This window comes from Lutra lutra, chromosome 8 (genome assembly GCF_902655055.1).
Source record: "Lutra lutra chromosome 8, mLutLut1.2, whole genome shotgun sequence".
NCBI lineage: Eukaryota > Metazoa > Chordata > Mammalia > Carnivora > Mustelidae > Lutra > Lutra lutra.
The window spans coordinates 73,431,290-73,451,094 of record NC_062285.1 but is presented as its reverse complement, the minus strand read 5'-3'; the positions used below and the strand labels follow the sequence as shown (position 1 = coordinate 73,451,094).

Sequence of the window (19,805 nt, the reverse complement as noted above, 5' to 3'; positions counted from 1 at the left end):
ATTTATGCAATGAAGAAACCTTTTTCACTTTAATTTAGTATTTCCCACACTTATTTAAACATGGAATTATTTTTCACAGAATATTATATTTCATCATCTTATGAAATTCTCCTTTAAGCACTAAGGTATGGGGAGATGGGGATTTAATAATGTAGAGTGGCACGATCCAAATTACTTTTGGGGAGATATTTTGGAATGCTTTACCTGGTGATCAGTAAAGGAGACAGAGTAACAAGGAGTGTAAGCCTAAAGATAGGGAAACCAGTTAAGAGGTTAGGACATTGGCCCAGGTGAGATAGGAGGGGCTTTTAGTGAAAGTGGGGACTATGAGGCTGAAGAAGAACACATTTGAAATCTGAGGAGGAAACAGGACTGTCCCAGCTTGGTTGCCTGTTACATATATGGGGTAAAGGGGATCTCTTAGATGACATGGGCCATTGGAAAGGGATATGGAATATAGGAAGAACAGTCTAAGGCAGTTGGGAAGATGATGAATACCGTGCTAGACAGGCTGCATCTCAGATACTCATGAGACATTCAAGTATAGAAGCTTGATAGACAGATATGTGTATATAAAAATCAGGAGGGATTTGAGGCAGGAAGCAGATATTTTATAGTACCTGGGATCACCCCTTGACTCTTCGAGCATGCTTAGACCAATTGTGGTATTTGGTTTCTAAGGCTACTGCAACAAATTACTATAAACTGGGTCACTTAAACTTGAAATTGATTGTCCCACTATTTGGAGGCTAGAAATCCAAAGTGAAGGTGTCAGCAGGGTTAGTTCCTTCTGGAAGTTCTGAGGGAGAATCTAATCTGTTCATGCCTCTCACCTTGTTCCATGTGGCTACTGGTAGTCCTTGGTGTTCCTGGCTTATGACAATACTTAGGTCCAGTCTCTGCATCCATATTCACATGGACTTCTCCCCTGGGTCTCTGTGTCAAATCTCTCTCTCCTTTCTAAGAACACCAGTTATTGCATGTAAGGCCTACCTGAAATCCAGGGTGATCTCATTACAAGCTCTATTTCCAAATAAGGTCACATTTACAGATACCAGGTTTAGGCCACAGACATATCTTTTTGAAAGACACAATTCAACCCAGTACAAAACCCAGTACAAGTGGTATCCTGTTTTTCCTTTTTTTTTTTTTTTTTTAAGATTTTATTTATTTGGCAGAGAGAGATCACAAGTAGGCAGGCAGAGAGAGAGGGGGAAGCAGGCTCCCTGCTGAGCAGAGAGCCCTGATATGGGGCTTGATCCCAGGACCCTGAGATCATGACTTGAGTGGAAGGCAGAGACTTAACCCACTGAGCCACCCAGGCGCCCCTCCTTCTGTTTTTTAATAGTTTCTTTTCCATGTGGAGCAGCTAGAACTCTTTCTGTTTCGATTTTATCCTAAGACTGCTCATGAGTTTCCTAAGCTGACAATGGACTTTAATAACAATAAACCACTTAAAAAATATAAACTTCAAATAGATGTCCTCTTATACCACTGTAATGGAACAAATATAAGGTCGATGGAAGAATTAAATGAAATAACACAGGTTATCTCCAGGTTGTCCTTTTTTTTTTTTTTTTCTGCCCCTGAAAATATATAAAAGGGGCCTTTTTAGTTTTGAGAATTTTGTTGGTAGTGATTAAAAAGAAACACTAAAGCCTAAAGAGTGAAACTGTAGTGAATTTAACAAAGTTACATAATCGTGCAGATTTCTTATACTAACGATCCCAATTCTACATTTCCCAAATTTCATTTGAGGTGCTAACTGGAAGCAATATTGACCAATCTTCCCTCCTTAGATTGAGGTTCACCAAACCTCTCCTAAGCACATACCCACCTTCTGATCCTATTTTATGATGCAGTTGGTGCCTAAATATATAATTCAGGTTGAATTAAATCTATCAAGGAATCATAGGGGTGGGGTTGTGTGGCATGGCTCTCTTTCCTTGAACCTCCATACCAACAAGAAATGATATCCCTTCACAGATTTGTCATTATGGTCAAAGCCATACAATAAGACTGCTGAGGGTGAACATATAGAAAAAACAAAAGAGAAAGGAAAAGAAAGGCATTAACATTTTCTACTGCTTCCTCAGGTACCCAGTGTTATCTACTCCTTCACAAGATGTTCTATTTTGTTTTTGTTTAATTCTTCCATCAACCTGACATTCATTTTGCAGTTGATAGGAATGGAAACCCAGTGACATTGTTATAATTTGGCAAATATCACACTTCCCAAGAAACAGAAACCCAGACCCATCTGTATCCAATGCCTAAACCCTATCTATTTCACTATGCCATTTTGTAAATAAACTGACAATGAATAACTTTCATGGGCCATTTATTATGCAAGACTATATTAACTCATTTATGTTACCTAGTGAATGTTATCTCCATTTAACCAATAAGATAATTGAGATTTTAAAAGGTAAAACCACATGTACAGTTTATAGGGCTTCTAAGTGGCAAAGTTATGATTTTAATTCAGGTTTTCCAACTCCAAAATGCCCAGTTTTTCTAAAGATTGTAACCATGGACCAAATCTAAGGAGGAGATGAGGAACAGATCCCAGACAAGGTTATGGGTATGGAGGAGGCAGAGAGGAAAGGGGATCACATGTTGTGATGATAAACGAAGAAGAAAGGAGTTTCTATAGTAAGGGAATTGTTAGTGAGGTCATTGGGCAAGCCAAGGCAAGTGTCCCTTGGAATAGGCAATTTAAAAGTGCAAGGGCAGCAGAAACAAGATTGTAGCAGAAATGGAAGAGTGAGGAAGGAATGGGAGAGTATGATGAGAATCTTAGAAGGTAAAGAGAGACAGTTGGAAAGAGAAGGCAACCCAGAGTTGAAAGAGAAACTTCATTTGTTCGTCTCAGGTGGAGAAACTTAAGTACTTACAAATTGAAGTTGTAGAAATGGTGGAGAGGTTCAGATTTAATGACATAAATGGGAAAGAGAATGACCAGTGGAGAGGTACAGAAATCTAGAGCACAATTTGAGGGGATTTGCCTTGAATCAAAGCAGGGGCACCATTTTCACTGAAGCAGGAAGAGACAATGGGCAGAACTGGAGACAGATTTGAAGCTAGCATGGGATAGGAGTTGGGGTGGGGGTGGGGCAGGAAAGGAAGGTGAGAGCTCAGCCTTATTGGTCTCTCCAAAATCGGAGTTGAAGTCATTTGGGTGGAGAGAGGGAATCAGCAAGACTGGTAATTTAGTGACTATGATGAGAACAAAATGGAAAGAACCAGCACACAATCCTGTCATGATTCAACTCTGTAATATATAAATGGCCTTCAGATTTAACACAGCAGATACAAATGTTAGATTTCATAGAGCATTTTAACTAAAATTCAAGAGTCTGTAAAAGCAAGGTCTATTTTAAAGTGGACGCCTATTTCCACCTGCATAGGAGCATACACCTCAGACTGGAAATAGACATTACAGAACATATGTCTGTCAGTTATTCACCCCCATATAATTTGCATCCCTTTTGCATCTATATTAATCATTTTTCCTGCACAATGTTATCTTGGCAGCACCTAAAAACATAAAGAATTCATACTTTTATTCAGCGCCGTGTGCCAAACCATTTCAAAATGTATTTGTGCTCTGGAGAAGCTAAATAGACTGCAAAAATGCATGATGCCAGGTTGTACATAAACAGGGGTTAGAGCATAGGAAAAATCAGACTGATCCTCTTAAGATCTTTTAGTAAATGAACACGTCCTGAGACCATCACTGTCCTATACGAGCTGTATTTCTTTCTAGAGTAGTAGTGTACATGAACAGATTGAGCTCAGGAATAATATATTAAGAAGGTTGTTCAGGAGAACGGAGAGAGGATGCTAAGGATAATATACGGTTAAAAACAACCATAATTTAAAGTAAACGTTAACCCTAAAGGTTTGACCTAGGTCTAAATAGTCGTTCACGATTCATACTGTATTTGTAATGAGCAAGGATGTTTTGTTCTTTGAGTACATTCCAATGAATTTAGCTCTGAAATGCAAAACCTATAGTCGCTCTCAAGGCTCCTCACGCTGTTGCCTACACTGGAACTTATCTTTCTGCCTCAAGGAGATCAGAGGATGAAGTCTAGTCTGTGCATATTGGGAGAGGGAGGGGACCGTGGATCATTTTGAAACCCTCCAGCACTGAAGCACTGTACTAATCTGACACCAGCTTCTTCAATAGAAATATTTAAGCAGCAAGAAAGTATTCTATGTTTTTTGGCAAACAACAGATCAGATAGAAGAGTCTAGCAATACGGCGAGGACGTGTAATCTGACATGATTAGACAAGGCTCTTTAGTAGCAGAACATTCATAATTGAGACAAAGAAAGAGTATTAATAACACTTTCCTAACACGGCAGTTAGCCATTTTATATTTCCTTTCTTTAATCTTAGTGTTTTTCAACAAATCATGGGATTTAATAGCGTGTTTTGGCAGATTAGAGGATTTATGGCCCAGATGTTTTTTGTTCTAAAAATGGATTAGGGTGTAAAGTTTGCTGGAATCCATGGAACATGTTGAGGCAAGCCGGTCATTTTATGTGTGATTAGTGCCTGCCTTCTGTCTCACAGTCCCTCCATCTGTCACAATTCACCAATGGATCTGGTTAGATTTAGCCTCATGTCACAAACAAGTCCCTTTTCTGGGCAATTTCATATTATAGATTCAGTTTATGCCATTTTATGCCCTAGTTAAAAGATAGGGAGAGTGAAAGATGATATATTAGCTTTCCTTTCAATATTTACAAAACAGTCTTTTCCCATTGGTATTCTACCCTAAAATCGTGCAGACGAACATAATAATGTCCATCAAATAAATAAGTGACCAGTGTTAAAATTAAGTTAAAAATTAGTGTTGCTCCTTACACCTGTTATTCTTTAAAAGAAATATTTTGACTTTTTTTTTTTTTAACTTTGGATTGTGGAGCTGTAGACGCAAGTTGGTCATGTAACTATTTTATTAAGAGTGTGAATTAAGTGTGACTGTAGTTTTCAGTAGCAACAATTTCTTATCATACAATTCACAGGTGCTTGGTTTCATTCTGTGCTTGAAATTTGGCCCCTTCACTCTTACAAGTTTGTATCCATAGCAAATCACTGCTACCTGTGGTTTACTTCACCATCAGTGGATTCAGGGTGGGGTGAGGTGGGGTTGGAGGGAGGGAATGATCTTCTTTCACTCAGGCAATAATGACTTATACCTTCTGTATCTAACAACCCTAATAGTGCTATACACAAACTCTAAGCTGACCTTTCCAGTATGATGAGAATGCCAATAATTAGAGTAATAATCATCAATACCTCTACCCTATGGCAACATTCAAATGATCCTTACATTAAAAAAAAAATAATAAAATCAAAGGTCTTATTTTTGCACTACAGAATACTCAGATAGCTGAAAAAAATTTATTCAAAACTTATATTTTAAACTTCTTTCCAAGCATGTGGAAACAACTGTATTTGCCTTTCATATTACGTTTGCATTGCAGAGGTTTGGCACCACATTCATGTAGGACTGTATCAATCGGGCATTATCAATTACTCATTCATTCATTTTAGATTAAAGAAACTGAGAAAGGAGTCTATGCCAGACACTAACCATTAACCACCTCCCCCCAAAAAAGACGTGATTTTTGTGGTTAAAAGTTAACCTGTCCATGCATTTATACAAAACATAGCCTTTGTTCTGTCACATCTTCAGGTTATTTAAATGACCATGATGCTGTCACCAAGGCAATCCAAGAGGCTCGGCAGATGAAGGAGCAGCTTCGGCGGGAACAACAGGTGCTTGATGGGAAGGTGGCCGTTGTGAATAATTTAGGTCTCAGTAACTGCCGGACAGAAAAGGTTAGTTCATAAAATAATGGACTTCCCAAAATACTTAAATTGCCTAAATGTTTTTTTTTCCTTTGTTTTTTTTATCTTCTCACCGCCTCAGAAGGAAGGTTTTCCCTCCCTCCTCTCCCCGCTCACCCGGTCAGTACAGGTATTTTCATGCCCTTCCTAATCAAAACCATCTGGAAATGAAAGGAGTTATAATTCTCCTCTATCCATCTCCAAACCTTATTGACAATTAATATCCCCCTTTCTGCCATCAGTTTGCATTAAAATGGAATGGCATTTGAAATATCTGAGTCCGAGTGAAAGTTTTGCTTTACAGAGATGCTTAACTTGTATTTGGGGATGAGCTGGATTTGAAAATGCTGAATCTTCTTTAATCAGCATAAGCTTGGATGATACCCATGCTCATAGTCTAAGTAACTAGGATTCTGAGCCTGTCCTAATATGTTTCCAATGCAAAGCACTGTCAAGGTTTAGATGACTACACAATTGGAAATTTTGACTTTAATTACCAAACAAAATGTGCTTTTTAAAACTCGGACATGATCATTTTACCAAAGCCCAGTGAAAATGCTGAATTTCGAGATGTAACAATTTCAAACTCTTTTATCTAAGCTACATTGTATTTTACTCAGAAAAATATTGGGCCGTTGCAGAATGCTCGGAGTGATCTTGGTCCTGTTTGGTATTTTTGAATTGAAATTTTAGAATGTGACTGGGTCTTGTTTTCACAATCCTGTAGCTGAAGAGAGATACAGTAAATCAGAGGGAAAAAATGATCAGCTACTTAGCAATGATTTGAAAGTTAACCATCACGGGAAGCTTTCGAGTCAAACAGTAGTGTCCAGAAGGAGCAGATTGCTAATTGGGTAGCTTTCTGGTTTCCCGGGTTTTAGATGGAATTTGATGTGTAGCCTCTAAGAAGCTCACTATCTGCAAGTGGAGGTGCTATCTGTGTGTGATCCCGTCACAGCTGTACTTTTCCTCCGGTCCAAACGTGGGTCCCAAGGATGGAGAAATGCCTCCAGTTCTGCTCTGTTCCTGGAGGGGAGAGCAGAGTGCGGTTAGGGAGGCATCGCTGGCAGGCACAAGGCAGAAGAAGAGCGATACTGGTGCAGCGAGGAGGGCACAAAATTTCTCTAGCTAAGCACCAGAAGGGAAGGGGAAAAGCAAAGTGACAGCTCTAAGAAGGAATGATAGCAAGCATAAAGGAATTTATATTCAAATATTTAAACATTCTTGAAAGGATGCTTGAACAGAAATTCCTTTTCTCTGCTCCCCATGTAGAAATGAGTTTAACACTCAGCCAGATGCTAATGCAAAGTGACTCAAGCTATTCCTCGCAAGCATAGCTAAATTGCCGTTATTTGTTAAGCGCATTGAATTCAGCTGTGGATACAGCAGTTGGTTGCATTCAGCAAGCATCTGTACCCTTTTTTTTAAATCCTCCAAAGCAGAGACAACGCTACCTATCTCCCCCCCTTCTCCTCCCCTGTGCTGGCTGGGAATTGTCAAGTGACAACCGACCAAATCCTTTTGGACAGGAAGCCTTCATCCTGAGTTCTATATACTTGCAAAACAGGCCTTGTGGTTGGATCAGGGAACCCATTAAAAGCACTTTGATGGTATGGAAATTCATCTTCATGAAGCTCCTGGGCCCCTAAGCAGCATGCTGTTTAGCTGTGGTTACAGATCACTCATTCAGATCGGAGGGCAGTAATTGTGCTGACGGCTTGTAAGGCAGTGGAAGTACATAAAATAATCCTGGGCCCTCCACCATGGCACTGCGAGTTAATCTTCTCTAATACAGATCAGCTGTTGTCCTAACACGTGACTTGGAGCCGGCTCTAGTGACTCTGCGCAGCCCTCTGATTAAGTACTCGGAGTAGAGCCATCTGCATTCACTTTGCTCCCTTGCTGTCCATTGTTAGCGGACTTCATTTCCGCTCCTTGTTCCCCCTCCACAATCAGACTCTATTTGACTTCTCTGATTGGCACCTTCTCTATTTGTGTTGCAAGAGGGATAGTTGCCTCTTGTTCAACATGACTGCCTTCAGTTTCCCCTTCTCTTTTCTAGCGTTGTAACTATTTTTGGAGTCATACCTGCCAAAAGCTGTTGGCCAGTTAAGATGTCTCCATTCTTAAGAAGCCTGTCTTCCCCAGATCTCATCCCCATGCCCTTTCAATGCAGTTGAGTTACATCAACTACAGTCTTATATTTTCATGGGTTTTTCAGTGAAAATCTTAAAATATGGAAGTAAAACAGTTCCGTTATTGTAATAGCATGGCTGACTTCGGGGAAGTGTCAGTGAATCTTTTCAGCAGAAGGACCTGAATGACACCTTGATACCTGACAATGAGAGGGCGTTCTTTGAAGCCTCTGAGCAGGCATTAACTGTGGTTGCCTTTTCCTGTTGAGCTTGGGTGCCATTTCTATAATATTAATGATTGAATCCACGTGCAACTCATGGATATGAGATAATGTCAAATTTATATCTTTTAATTAACACCTGCTACAAATCAAGGGTGGTAGGATTGTGTACTTGAGCTACTCTATTGAACAAGAAAATATGTCCCCTCCTTCATAAAGTATATGGTTTAAATCAAATTAGTATTTTGACTGTTAATGATGGCATCTTTGTGTGAACCTACTGGTAGGAAGTAAATAAAGGCCTCACCCATTTTGCTTAGCCGATGAGATCATTTCAATACCTGAGCGACCAAGGTACCTGCTTATTCTTCCACATGAAGTGACAGCACTATGCCTATGTTGTTTTTCTCCTAATACCTACCCTTTTAATATATCTTTATGCCTACATTGTTTTTCTCCTAATACCTACCCATTTAATATATCTTTATAATTGCCCGACTTTACCCATGGCCAGAGCACAGGTAAATCAGTAGTTGGTTTGAAATTTTGCTTCCATTTGAAAAACATAAACAGGATATATGATAAAATTTTTTGCACTCTATTGTATCATTTGAATACCAAACGAAGGACATTTCTCTCACTAAAACAATATTCCTAAATCCAGAAAGTATGTGAAGTGGAGGGGCGGGATTGGGGATGGGGGAGTGGTGGATAAAAGAAAGAAACAGATAGAAAGGATCTGGGAGAAAGGAAAAGGGAAAAGAGAGGAAATCCAGCCTGGTGTTTCCCACTGGTCCAAGAGGTAATAGATAGCAGGACCTGAAATCCCTATGTTGGAATCCTGCCATGGAGATCTGTTTTCGCGAGTACACAAACCTCATACATAGTATTTTCTCCACATTTTAAATGACCAACATGGTTGTCCCAAGCAGAAAGTCTTAATTCTGAAAAGCTGTAATTGGTAGTAAAAACAATTAGAGGTGTGAAGATAGGGACAAATGTTTTCTAGTAATATACACCAAAACACATAATGAAAGTCATTTTTACTAAAACACATTTTAATTGAAGACTTCTAAAAGATTTCTCATTTTTTACTTTTCTTGGAAGTGTTTCAACATACCCAAAAAACTGTGTATGTCAGGTTTCTTGGAAACTCTGGGACACTGTGTTATTTATAATTGTCATTTCAGGTTAATTATAGCCTGATTGCATATTCGGATCATCTTATCTTCACAGATTAGTGCTGTGGATGAATAAAAAAAAATCTTCTCAGGTAGGGAGAATCAGAAAGACCCACCATAAACTGAGTTTGTCAAAACCACCTTCTTTGCTTCACTAACACCCACGTGGCACAATCTTGACCATAGGACCAACGGCATACTCAGGTTCCAACCTTATGTGTGAAGGTAGCCATAGTTAATAGGAAATCATGCAGACCTCAGTTTTTGTCCTGATACCACCAGGCGGTATTAATAGAATAGAGACCCAATGCACTTGACTGAAATGTGGTATAGACCAAAAGGATCCCTGTTTCTTTCCCTTACCCCCAGTGTAGTTATCCTAGGGGAATGACGCCTATGCTGTCGTATTTTTTTTTAAGATTTTATTTATTTATTTGACAGAGATCATAAGTAGGCAGAGAGGCAGGCAGAGAGAGAGGAGGAAGCAGGTTCCCTGCTGAGCAGAGAGCCGGATGCAGGGCTCGATCCCAGGATGCTGGGATCATGATCTGAGCCGAAGACAGAGGCCAAACCACTGAGACACCCAGGTGCCCCTGCTGTCGTACTTTTAGGGCATGTATTTCATTACGTGTGTCAGGAAATCCTCATAATTTTTAGCACATAATGAAGTTCTGGAGGAGGCAGTTGGTGGCATTAGTTCAACAGCTCAGTGATACCAGGGTTGAAATCTCTGTGATCCTCTTAGCTTTTCCCTTAGGGTCATAAAATGTTGCTGAACATAACAACTGTGCCATGAAGGCAGGCCAGCTCAGGAAGGAGAAGCAGTTTTCTCTTTGCTATTTTCGGTCCTTTCGCATAGAGATGTGTTCCTTTCCTCCTTCATTCACATAGGGGTGTTTCTTACGTTATTCACATAGAGAAGTTTCACTACACCCCTCAAGAAGACTCCTAAACATCTCGTTTGGGTAGAAATGGGTTGAATGCATACCGTGAAGAGAACTACTGGCCAAAGCGAGAGAAGCTGCCTGAAGTTGACCATGAATTATATTTGGGGACTGAATTAGAGACCTTAGCTTATCCTCCTGGAGACCAAGGGACAGCTTAAGGTCAAAGAGTATATTGGCAGAGAAGAAAAGGACCAGAATGGCTATTCAGTAGGAAAAGGCCATCGTAACCCACAGCTGCATGATAAAAATGGTATCAAGGCTCTCAAATATTTTCTTCATGAAACTGGTTTGTTTTGATTGTGTTAGATTTGTTGCCATCTATCTAACTACTTTTGTTCTTGCACTGCTACGTGTTCAGGGCCTTATACCTTGTCTGTAGTTCTCAAAGAAGTAAAGAGCACATAAGCATGCACACACACACACACACACACACACACACACACACACCCCAGCCTTGCTTGGCTGACAGATTAAATCAATGAGTGTGTGTTCTTGCACGTGTGTCTACATGTTAAGTCTGACTTCTGTACTACTTTCACATATAAAACAGATGTCACTCACAACAACAACACGCAGTTGTGTGCATCTGATTTTTACAATAGAGAATTTGCCCCACCAAGCAAACATTAATTGCCTACAGTGTACCTGAAATCTAAATGCCTACACATGCTATGAATTCTTCTATGACTGCAAGGAAGGATACCTGGCACAGTGCCTTGCTTTTTCTCCTGAGGTTCAGTGAAATCCATTGTAAATTTCCATAGAATAAGGGGGAAATTTAGAGAGTCAGAGGTATATTTTAAACTGTAATTTATTCCACAATGATGGCAGTCTCTCCTTTCACTTGTCAGTCATACTCCTAAGAAGCCTTAGCACACACTGTATAGACTCATTTGTAAACAGAGGTTAATTTTTATCACTCGCCGCTTGGAAACTCTTCCACTACAACCTCCTCCTTTTCTGCTATTGTCAACCTCTTTCTTTCCCTTTAACAGAGTGCCAAACATGAAATGACAGTGACCAATGTTGACTTAATGTGGATGTTTAATAATGAAAAAAAGTGTGTCAGTCCCAGCATTAGTTACAAATGGCAGTAAGTGTATCGATGGCAGCCCTGTAATAATTTTACATCCATCATTCTCTCCCGATGCTTCGCTGGCCATCTGATGGATGGGGCCGGTCGTGTTAACTCTTCAGAAACTGACACGGTGTCTCTAGTTCAGCATTATCTAACACATGCTCCTTCCCTCAGATAAGGACAAGGCATCTGAGGAATTGTGAATTACAGGTTTCGCTTTGAAAAAGTGAATATGAAGGAATTCATGCCTCTGCATTCAGTGGAAGACACTACAATTAATTAATGATTTATGGATGGCTTTTGTAGATGTTGCCTTTAGCTAAAATGAATTAGAGAAGTCGAATTAGAACTAGGTATTTCAGTGGTTGGTGGGGGGGGGGCGGGGGGGAGGAATTCATGAAGGAGGAAGGCGTGTTAGGTAAATCCTTCGGGAAGAAGTGAGATAGATCATTGTCTCACAGTGGGGGGTGGGGGGTTGTGCGGGGAGGGGGAGTGCGTGTGAGCATGGTGAGCGATTTTTTAAAAAAACCCAAACTTTTAAGTCTGCTGGTTGGAATTCGTCTAGGAAAAACTACAGTGACACAGATTATGAATATTGTTGCTTTATTAAAGTGAGCATAGATTATTTTTTAATCTCTACATTTACGTATTAATTATTCCACAACTTTAAAAGACACACACAAATCTGACGTTGAATGCTTGCCTTTTTATTATTGGAGTCTCTCTACTCTGAAAATTTATATCAAAGGGATAGAGAACTGCTTTCTAGGAGACTGATTATTAGGAAATCGAGACCAGCTTTTATATGCAAGTTGGCATTTGATCCTTGGGTTTTCTTCTCTTTTGTTTTTCATTCATAAAACCTTCTCATTTCTGAGTGTCTTAGCTAGGGAACACTTCTTATGGGACAGGAGGGGAGAGAAAAACCCCTTAGTGAATATTATCAGCACAGAGCAGCCAGTTTGCGAAGACCATGACAAAAAGGCAAATAGCTATTATGTCATCACCTATCCATCACTCTAGATGTCAGCCTTTCAATAATTCCAATCGACATTCTCGACAGGCTGGTGCAAGTTAAAGGGGCTGTTTGTTTCTAGAAATTGAGTATGGGCTGTCTATAGCCTTTTGTTCCAGATGGTTTTCTTCTGTGTCTTTTCATTTCTTTCTTTTTTCTTTCTTTTCTTTTTGGGGGTATTTAATTGAAATACATGCCGAGTTTGCAGACTGCAAAGATCAGAGCTGTTTTCGTCCAGCAGTGGTAACTATGCATTAAACATTTTGATTTGTTTGAGCTTGAAGTTTAGTCCTTTTTTGCCATTTGCTTCATGGAGTTTGTGTATATTTACAGCCTCTGCATTTAATGGCCACATGCCTTATTTTCACAGATGGCCAGTGGAAGACTTTTTCTTTCTCTTAGTATAGCCCGCTTTCAGTTTTGCTACATTTGTCACAGTGCCACTACTTGCAGCTAGCAAGTGCCCACGCTTGGTGGGGAGCAATTATGGTGTGAGTTTTTAAGGAGCTTTTTAAAGGTTTTTTTTTTTTTCCAGTAAACTTTTTATGGTTTAATTTTCAAGCCTAGAAAAGCTGTGCATGTTTTCAAACAGAGAGTCTTGTGTTCTTTACATCATTCTGGTAGAGGGGTTAGTGCAGGATGGTCCAATAAAATGAGACACACAGGGCATGCCAAATTGGGCTTTCGGATAGACACCCACAGGCCTCTCTGATGATTGAAATTGTCTATTCATTTAAAGACACAAGGAGATGCTCACAATAGTACTCCTGAAAAAAGCAAGTTTTGAAAACACAACGTAGAGGATGATCCAGATTTTTTAAAGTATAGTTCTATGTTGCGTAGATAAAACACTAGAAAAATAATACGGTAGAGTGATGCCAAGGTGGCAGGGTTGTAACTTGGCATCCATGGGCCCACGCTGCTGATTTTTCTAAATTTCCTATAAGTGAAGTAAGAGTCACTTTTGTTGTTGGACCAGAAGTGTTCTCTTTAAAAACCTGATCTATTAAGAATGGTCTTTCCTTCGCTTCTCCCTTGCCTCCTCCTCATCCCCAAGATCACATGCTACCTTCAAGACAATTAAACATTAAAGCGCTGAAATAATTAGAGCGCTTTGTCTTTCCATTACCCTCCTATATTTACTAGATGTGTTGCATTCTGTATTGTCATTTATTGCAAACTACTTTACCAGTATGGATTTAAAATGGTGAGGAAAATATTCTGAACTGAGCATATATTTCGAAGGGTCTCATTGAATCTCTCCAAGCATATCGCTTCTCCTTTTTTTTTTTTTTTTTTTAACAAATGAGAAAGACTTGCTTATGGGTCATAGGAATAATAATGGCTCTTACTATTTATTTTGTGCTTTTACCCTTTACAAAGTGATTTCCCATCAGCGTGCAACCTCGTCCTGTAATATGAGCAGAACAGTATTCTATCTTTGTTTTAAAAATAAAAATGAGATTTGAGAAGATTACAGGAATTCTAGCGGGAGACCAGTTTTTAAGCCAAGGTCCTGTGCCTTGGAGCTCAGTCTCTTTTCTAATGGACCGTGCTGAAGAAGTTCGAGAAAGTACCCAGTGTCTGATGATTAGCTTGTGCTCCGTCATGGGTCATGTGTATTAGTACAGTCTTGAGGCTTTATTACAGAAATCTCATATAAGCAGTCCCCATCTCCATAATGTGTACCTCGTTCTTCCCATTCTTTGTTTTTCCTGCGTCTGTTCCCTTCCTAGGTCTCTGTTCCCTCACCATGCACCACCAGCCGCTTCACTAAAGGATGAGCTCGGAAAACAAAACAAAACAAAACAAAAAAACAAGAACACGCTCCATCGTATTGGTTTTGCTTCTTGTAAGCAGGGTGGATAAAACATGTGAAGTTTTAGCTGTTGATTAAATTGAGATTCTAAATATCTGTTCTAATCTGTATTTTTCTCTCCCTTCCCTTACAACAACCATGGATAATTGAAGAGTGAACTATAACTCCGATGTGCCCATTTCTATTTGTCAGGCCCAGCAATTCTGAACCGAGCCATGACTCTTAAAAATAGTCCAATTATATTTATTTAACTGAGGTGACTGCTGGCTAACTCAGGCTACATTCATAAGAAAGCTAACAGTTTTATAGCTTTTATTCCATGAAAAGGAAAAATTAAAGAGAAAAATTCTATACATTTCTGGAGCTCAATAACGGAGTTGCCCATTGTTTATAGAACAATTATCATCAGACAATGTTCAAGTTTTGTGTTTACATCTATGCAGCCCTCCCACCTACCGGACATCCTGCCTCGGCCGTGATTTCTATTGTTTTTGTTGGCCTCCTGTTTTTCTCACGTTAACTCTTGTGATTTAACTCAGTGCAGTATCTCTATCTGCCCTGCTTTGAAATATAACAACATCTTTTTTTAGACTTTGGTTAAACGCTGACCACATACAAACATTTGAAAACCCTCGGGTCTTAGCTTTTTCTTCTCCTGCCTTCCCGTTTCCACGAGTACACACCATAAGCGCTCCTGCGACAAATAAGCAAAGACCAGTATTTTTTGCCATAACGGTGATCATGTGTGCCTTCTTTGTGACTGATTTGTTTTCGACAGATTCCCTTGAGTGTTTTTTTTGTGCATGAATCCCCCAGACCTCAGTGACTTTTTCCTGTCCCTGGCAGTGGTTTTCTGTTTTAAGGACTAAATTAGGAATATTGAATTTGGGCATATAACTGTGTCTTTCACAAAGTACCTGAATCTGTGAATCTGATGGTCTCTGTGAATTTGACAGTCTCTTCACAAAATATGTCTCAATAACCCTATTTTTTTTTCCATAATTTGAAATCTCTTCCTTGACTTTAAGAAAATAATGGTAGAATTCACAGTTACAAGTGGAGTGCCCTTAAGGTTTGGAACCTAAAAACTTTAGAGAAAACTGTCATTTATGGTAGAGAAAATATGTATAGTTTTATATATTGGTCACAATTTTTTAGTTCTGGTTTAGGGAGTATCCAGTAACACAGGACATAGAATTACAGGTTTGAAAGACAATGAAAACGGCCTTGATTTCCTCTTCAGTGTTTTTAGTATGCCAAACATAGGTAGTCCTATTCCAATTCTCGAAAATCTCCAGAAGGGGGAAAATTTTTACATCTTGAGGCAGCTCACTTGCTGGACCTTTGACTATTAGACAACTCTGTGGCTTATTATAGTTCACCTAATAACTTACAGCCATCGGTCAGTGTTGTGTCTCTTGACTTTAGATGGCCAAATTCTATCCCTTTTTCACCCATAACAGGGCTTGAGTCTTTTTTAAATAAGTTAATTCTTAAGATATTTAAAGACAGGCATTTTGTATCTGCTTTTCCCATCCCATTCAACTTTCTTTTTCAGAGTCCAATGCAACTTCTCCATAATGACAATAAGGATATTGTTAAGAACATAATCTAAAGCTGAGTTAAGCCCAAAACATTATGACCATTGAACATCCCTGGTCTGCATTCCAGTTACTGTAGAAAAATAAACTAAGGTCATTATAATATTGGTTTTTAAATTTTTTTTTAAAGATTTTATTTATTTATTTATTTGTGAGAGAGAGAGAGCACAGGCAGGCAGAGTGGCAGCAGAGGCAGAGGGAGAAGCAGGCTCCCTGACGAGCAAGGAGCCTGACGTGGGACTCCATCCCAGGACGCTGGGATCATGACCTGAGCCGAAGACAGCCGCTTAACCAACTGAGCCACCCAGGTGTCCCTATAATGTTGTTTTTGTTAATGAATCTGTACTGGCTTTTTGTTGTCACTACATCCTCTATTATGCGCTCTTAGCCAAAGTTTGTAACCACCAGTTTTGTCTTTTCTGGAACTTACATTAATTGCTCAGGTCATTGTTTTTCAAATTTCTCTCGTCTTTCATAAATCAGAGTTATCGACATTAACTTTCTAATATTTCTCCTACTTTAAATCAGCTCTTTAAAAATCATAGATAGGGATTCGCCAATTTTATCTATAAATCATGCTACTATCTTGGAAAATTATTCGTCTGGATTGACGTGAATTCATAGAAACTGTGTGTTTCCTTCAAAACCATTCCGTCATTCTTCAACTTCACAGTACTTTTTAAGAAAACTTGATCTGCCAGTGTACTTCACTTTGACCAGATTGCCTGATAAAACTAAGTTTCTAAGAAATTTAGGTGAAATTATACTTAGGAAACATTTCATGAAGGTGGCTACCAAATTTCGTGAAAGGAAATTAGACTGTGAATAAAATTATGTGTTCTAATTCATGATTTTCTCCACAAGGGGAAACTCTGGATTTTGTAAAAGAAAACATCAAGATTAAATAAGGATGATTTTCTAGATGAGTAGACCAGAGGCCATTTATGGACCTTTCCAACCCCTTAGTTCCCATATCTCTATGACTGATCCTCTGATGGAAATATTCCTACAGGATACCGGATCACACAGTACTAGTGTATCTGGAAATATCCCACTGGATACATTTATGGTTGACCAGAATAAAATTAGTGAATGATATCTTCAACTTATGTTTTTGTTAGTCTTAAAGGGAAGTGTGTGTATGTGCCTGCATGTGAGAGGAAAGAGAGAGAGAGAGAATGTATTTGTATATAATTTATATACAATTTACAAGAAAGCCTTTTCTCCCATTCGTGCTGTTAGATGATGTGGGTGGATGGTTATTTTTTAGGAAATGGTGTTCTCAATAAGCAAGAGTGGAACCGAGAAGTTGAGGGGGTGGACATATGCATTATTTCTTTGTATTTTACTTGAGCTGATGAGAAAAATCTCCAACTGATAAATCATTATGACATTATAAATAATCTTTCATCTTCTTTGGTGGTCTGTGAGGTTCACATAATTGGAGGGTTAAAAACCTTTTTGTTTCATTCTTCCTCCCGTGTCATTAGTATAGAAGTAGACCATAAAAAAAAAGTGCAGCCAGAAGGGGTTTAACTGTTACTGAGTCAACATTTGACAGTCACACTCTATTCTGTCATTTCATGCATGTGCTTTTTATGAGTTTTATAGCTTTGTGAGCTTTATTTCAGGGATGTCCATTATGATAGCTGATCCACAGCCCATCTCTATTTGTGTATGTGTGTCTGCTGGAGAGCAAAGCTCATCACTTACATGAATCCCAATTTCAAGGAGTAACAGAGGAACTATTTAATCATGCATTGTTTAGTTTGAGATTAGGTAAAGGAAGTATCTACCTCTTCTAAAACAGAGTTTTTGTGTGTGTTTTGTTTTGTTTTGTTTTGTTTTCACTGCTCTATGAAATAACACAGGATATTTGTTTGAGCCTCTATAAACGGTGAATTTTTAGTTATATTCTGTATGAGTTGAAGTAATGGAATAAGAGATGCTTTCAATTTAAGTATGTACTAGACTTAAAAACCATCATGCCCGAACATCAAATGAAAAATGAAAAAGATTAAAATGATTGTTCAAATGTTAGACAAGAGGAATTTAAAAAAATCTCAACAATTCTTAGAGTTGTTAGCCAAACTCTCCTTTTGAATGCGTATTTGTCCACTACTCCAGCCATAGAAAATAAAAGGTCATACTCACGGCAAGTTACTTAATACTGGTATTAAGTAATACTTAATACTGGTATTAATACTGTAATTCATATATGTCAGGAAGAATCTTTATTTTTTCAATTTCCCTCATTGAGTTTTTTCCCTAATATTAAAAACACAGATACCTTAATTTGTTAAGTTGATGAGAATCTATCATTAGATTTAAACCCCATTTTACAAATTAGGATTCTGGGACTCAGGGAGGAGAATTGATTTGTCTAAAGTAGCATAGCTAATATACACAGCAGAGTTTGGTCAAGAAGGGATGTTTTGGACCCCCAAACCCATTTTTTTTTCTCTGTATGTCCTCTTCCCATTAATCCCAATGGTCTTTTGCCCTTCCAGAGGTACAGATCTTTACCGACTACTTCTAATCAACTCATTGCTTACATCTCTAGATATTTCTTGACTTTGCTCATTGATTCCCACCATAGCGTGGTGTCATGCACAAATAATACATGTGTTATTTTCTATTAAGCAAGTCAGCTAAATGAGCCCCAGAGCCCAAGACCAGCTGTCAAATTGCCTAAGTGAATATTAGCATAGTAATAATACTTCTTTAAAGGCTGGGTTTTAGAATCATTTAGTTGACCCCAAAAAAGTATATGATCTAAAACTATTATTTTCTTCTGTAGATGGGATACAATTCATTTGGATCCTTGCTCAAGTCAACATGGGGTCACAAGATTTTTCAAGTAAAAATAGACTTTACCTAAAGTTGCCCTTTGATCTCAGTAAACCTACAGTATTGTATAAGATTTGATTAGCCAGGTCAGAATCATCTTTCTAAAGGAAATCTTATTGTTATCTAATTGCTAATTTGTATTCAAGAGAGAAAGCATATAGGTCATCTTGTTTGATCTTTATTTATAAATTCTCAAGACCCATTTTGACTACTTTCTAGTAACTAATACGCTTGCACCCTCTACTCTGAGATTACTCAGAGCATTTCAGAATTTTAGCAAATGTTTCTTTAAATGTGTTTTTTTTTTTTTTTTTGATAGAAAAAGGTAGAGGAGAGAAAAACCAGCGAATCTTGTCAGTTTCAAGCCAGCATTTGGGTAGTATTGAAGGGCGTTAAGTAAAAGTGCTGTATTGGATTTGTATTCGAGAACACTGATCTTAAAGTGGGGCCATGAGGTGTTCTTTGTCTGTACAAATTCTTGACTAATACGTTTTTCATTGGAGCCAGATGGGACTAAGAGTCTAACTTTTTGGTAAGAATTATCACTTGTGCCCATCAGCACTTTTTTCTGTTTCCCCGAGCTCAGTTTCTTGAGTGTTTTCCATTTTCAGGATCTTCCCCATTTACTCCCCTTCTACCTAATATCAAACTGAATTCATTCTGTTTCAGCTGCCTCTATTAATTAATTAATTAAGGGGGAGAGTGGGGGGAGGGGTTGAGGAAGAAGGAAAGAGAAAAATCTCTTCCTACACACTTAGCTCAGAGCCCTGTCAGGCCTCGATCTCACAACCCTGAGATCATGACCTGAGCTGAAATAAAAGAGTCAGACACTTAATCCACTGAACCACCCAGACACCCTCAGGTGCCTCTATTTAGAAAAGATCAATTTCATTATAGGAACTTTGGGAATCAAAATGTTACCTTTTGAGTAATGTTGGCTCTTTTGAAAAGAGGCTTTTAGAAAAGGAAAGATTTACTCCAAGGAACAGAAACTTAAATGGTTGAATTTTAGAATGATAGTGCATAGAGATGGACTTTTTGGGGAAGGGAACAGCAGAGATGGTGGAATTGGAAGGAGTAGGATCAAAG

At 38.7% G+C, this 19,805-nt stretch overlaps 1 protein-coding gene across 1 annotated transcript in view; it reads left to right on the top strand.

The window, feature by feature from the left end:
* SOX5 (SRY-box transcription factor 5) overlaps nucleotides 1-19,805 on the top strand; it is a 981,725-nt gene that overhangs the window by 942,864 nt on the left and 19,056 nt on the right. The window contains 1 exon segment of the mRNA XM_047740105.1: nucleotides 5,715-5,860. Coding sequence (XP_047596061.1) covers nucleotides 5,715-5,860 — 146 coding nt within the window.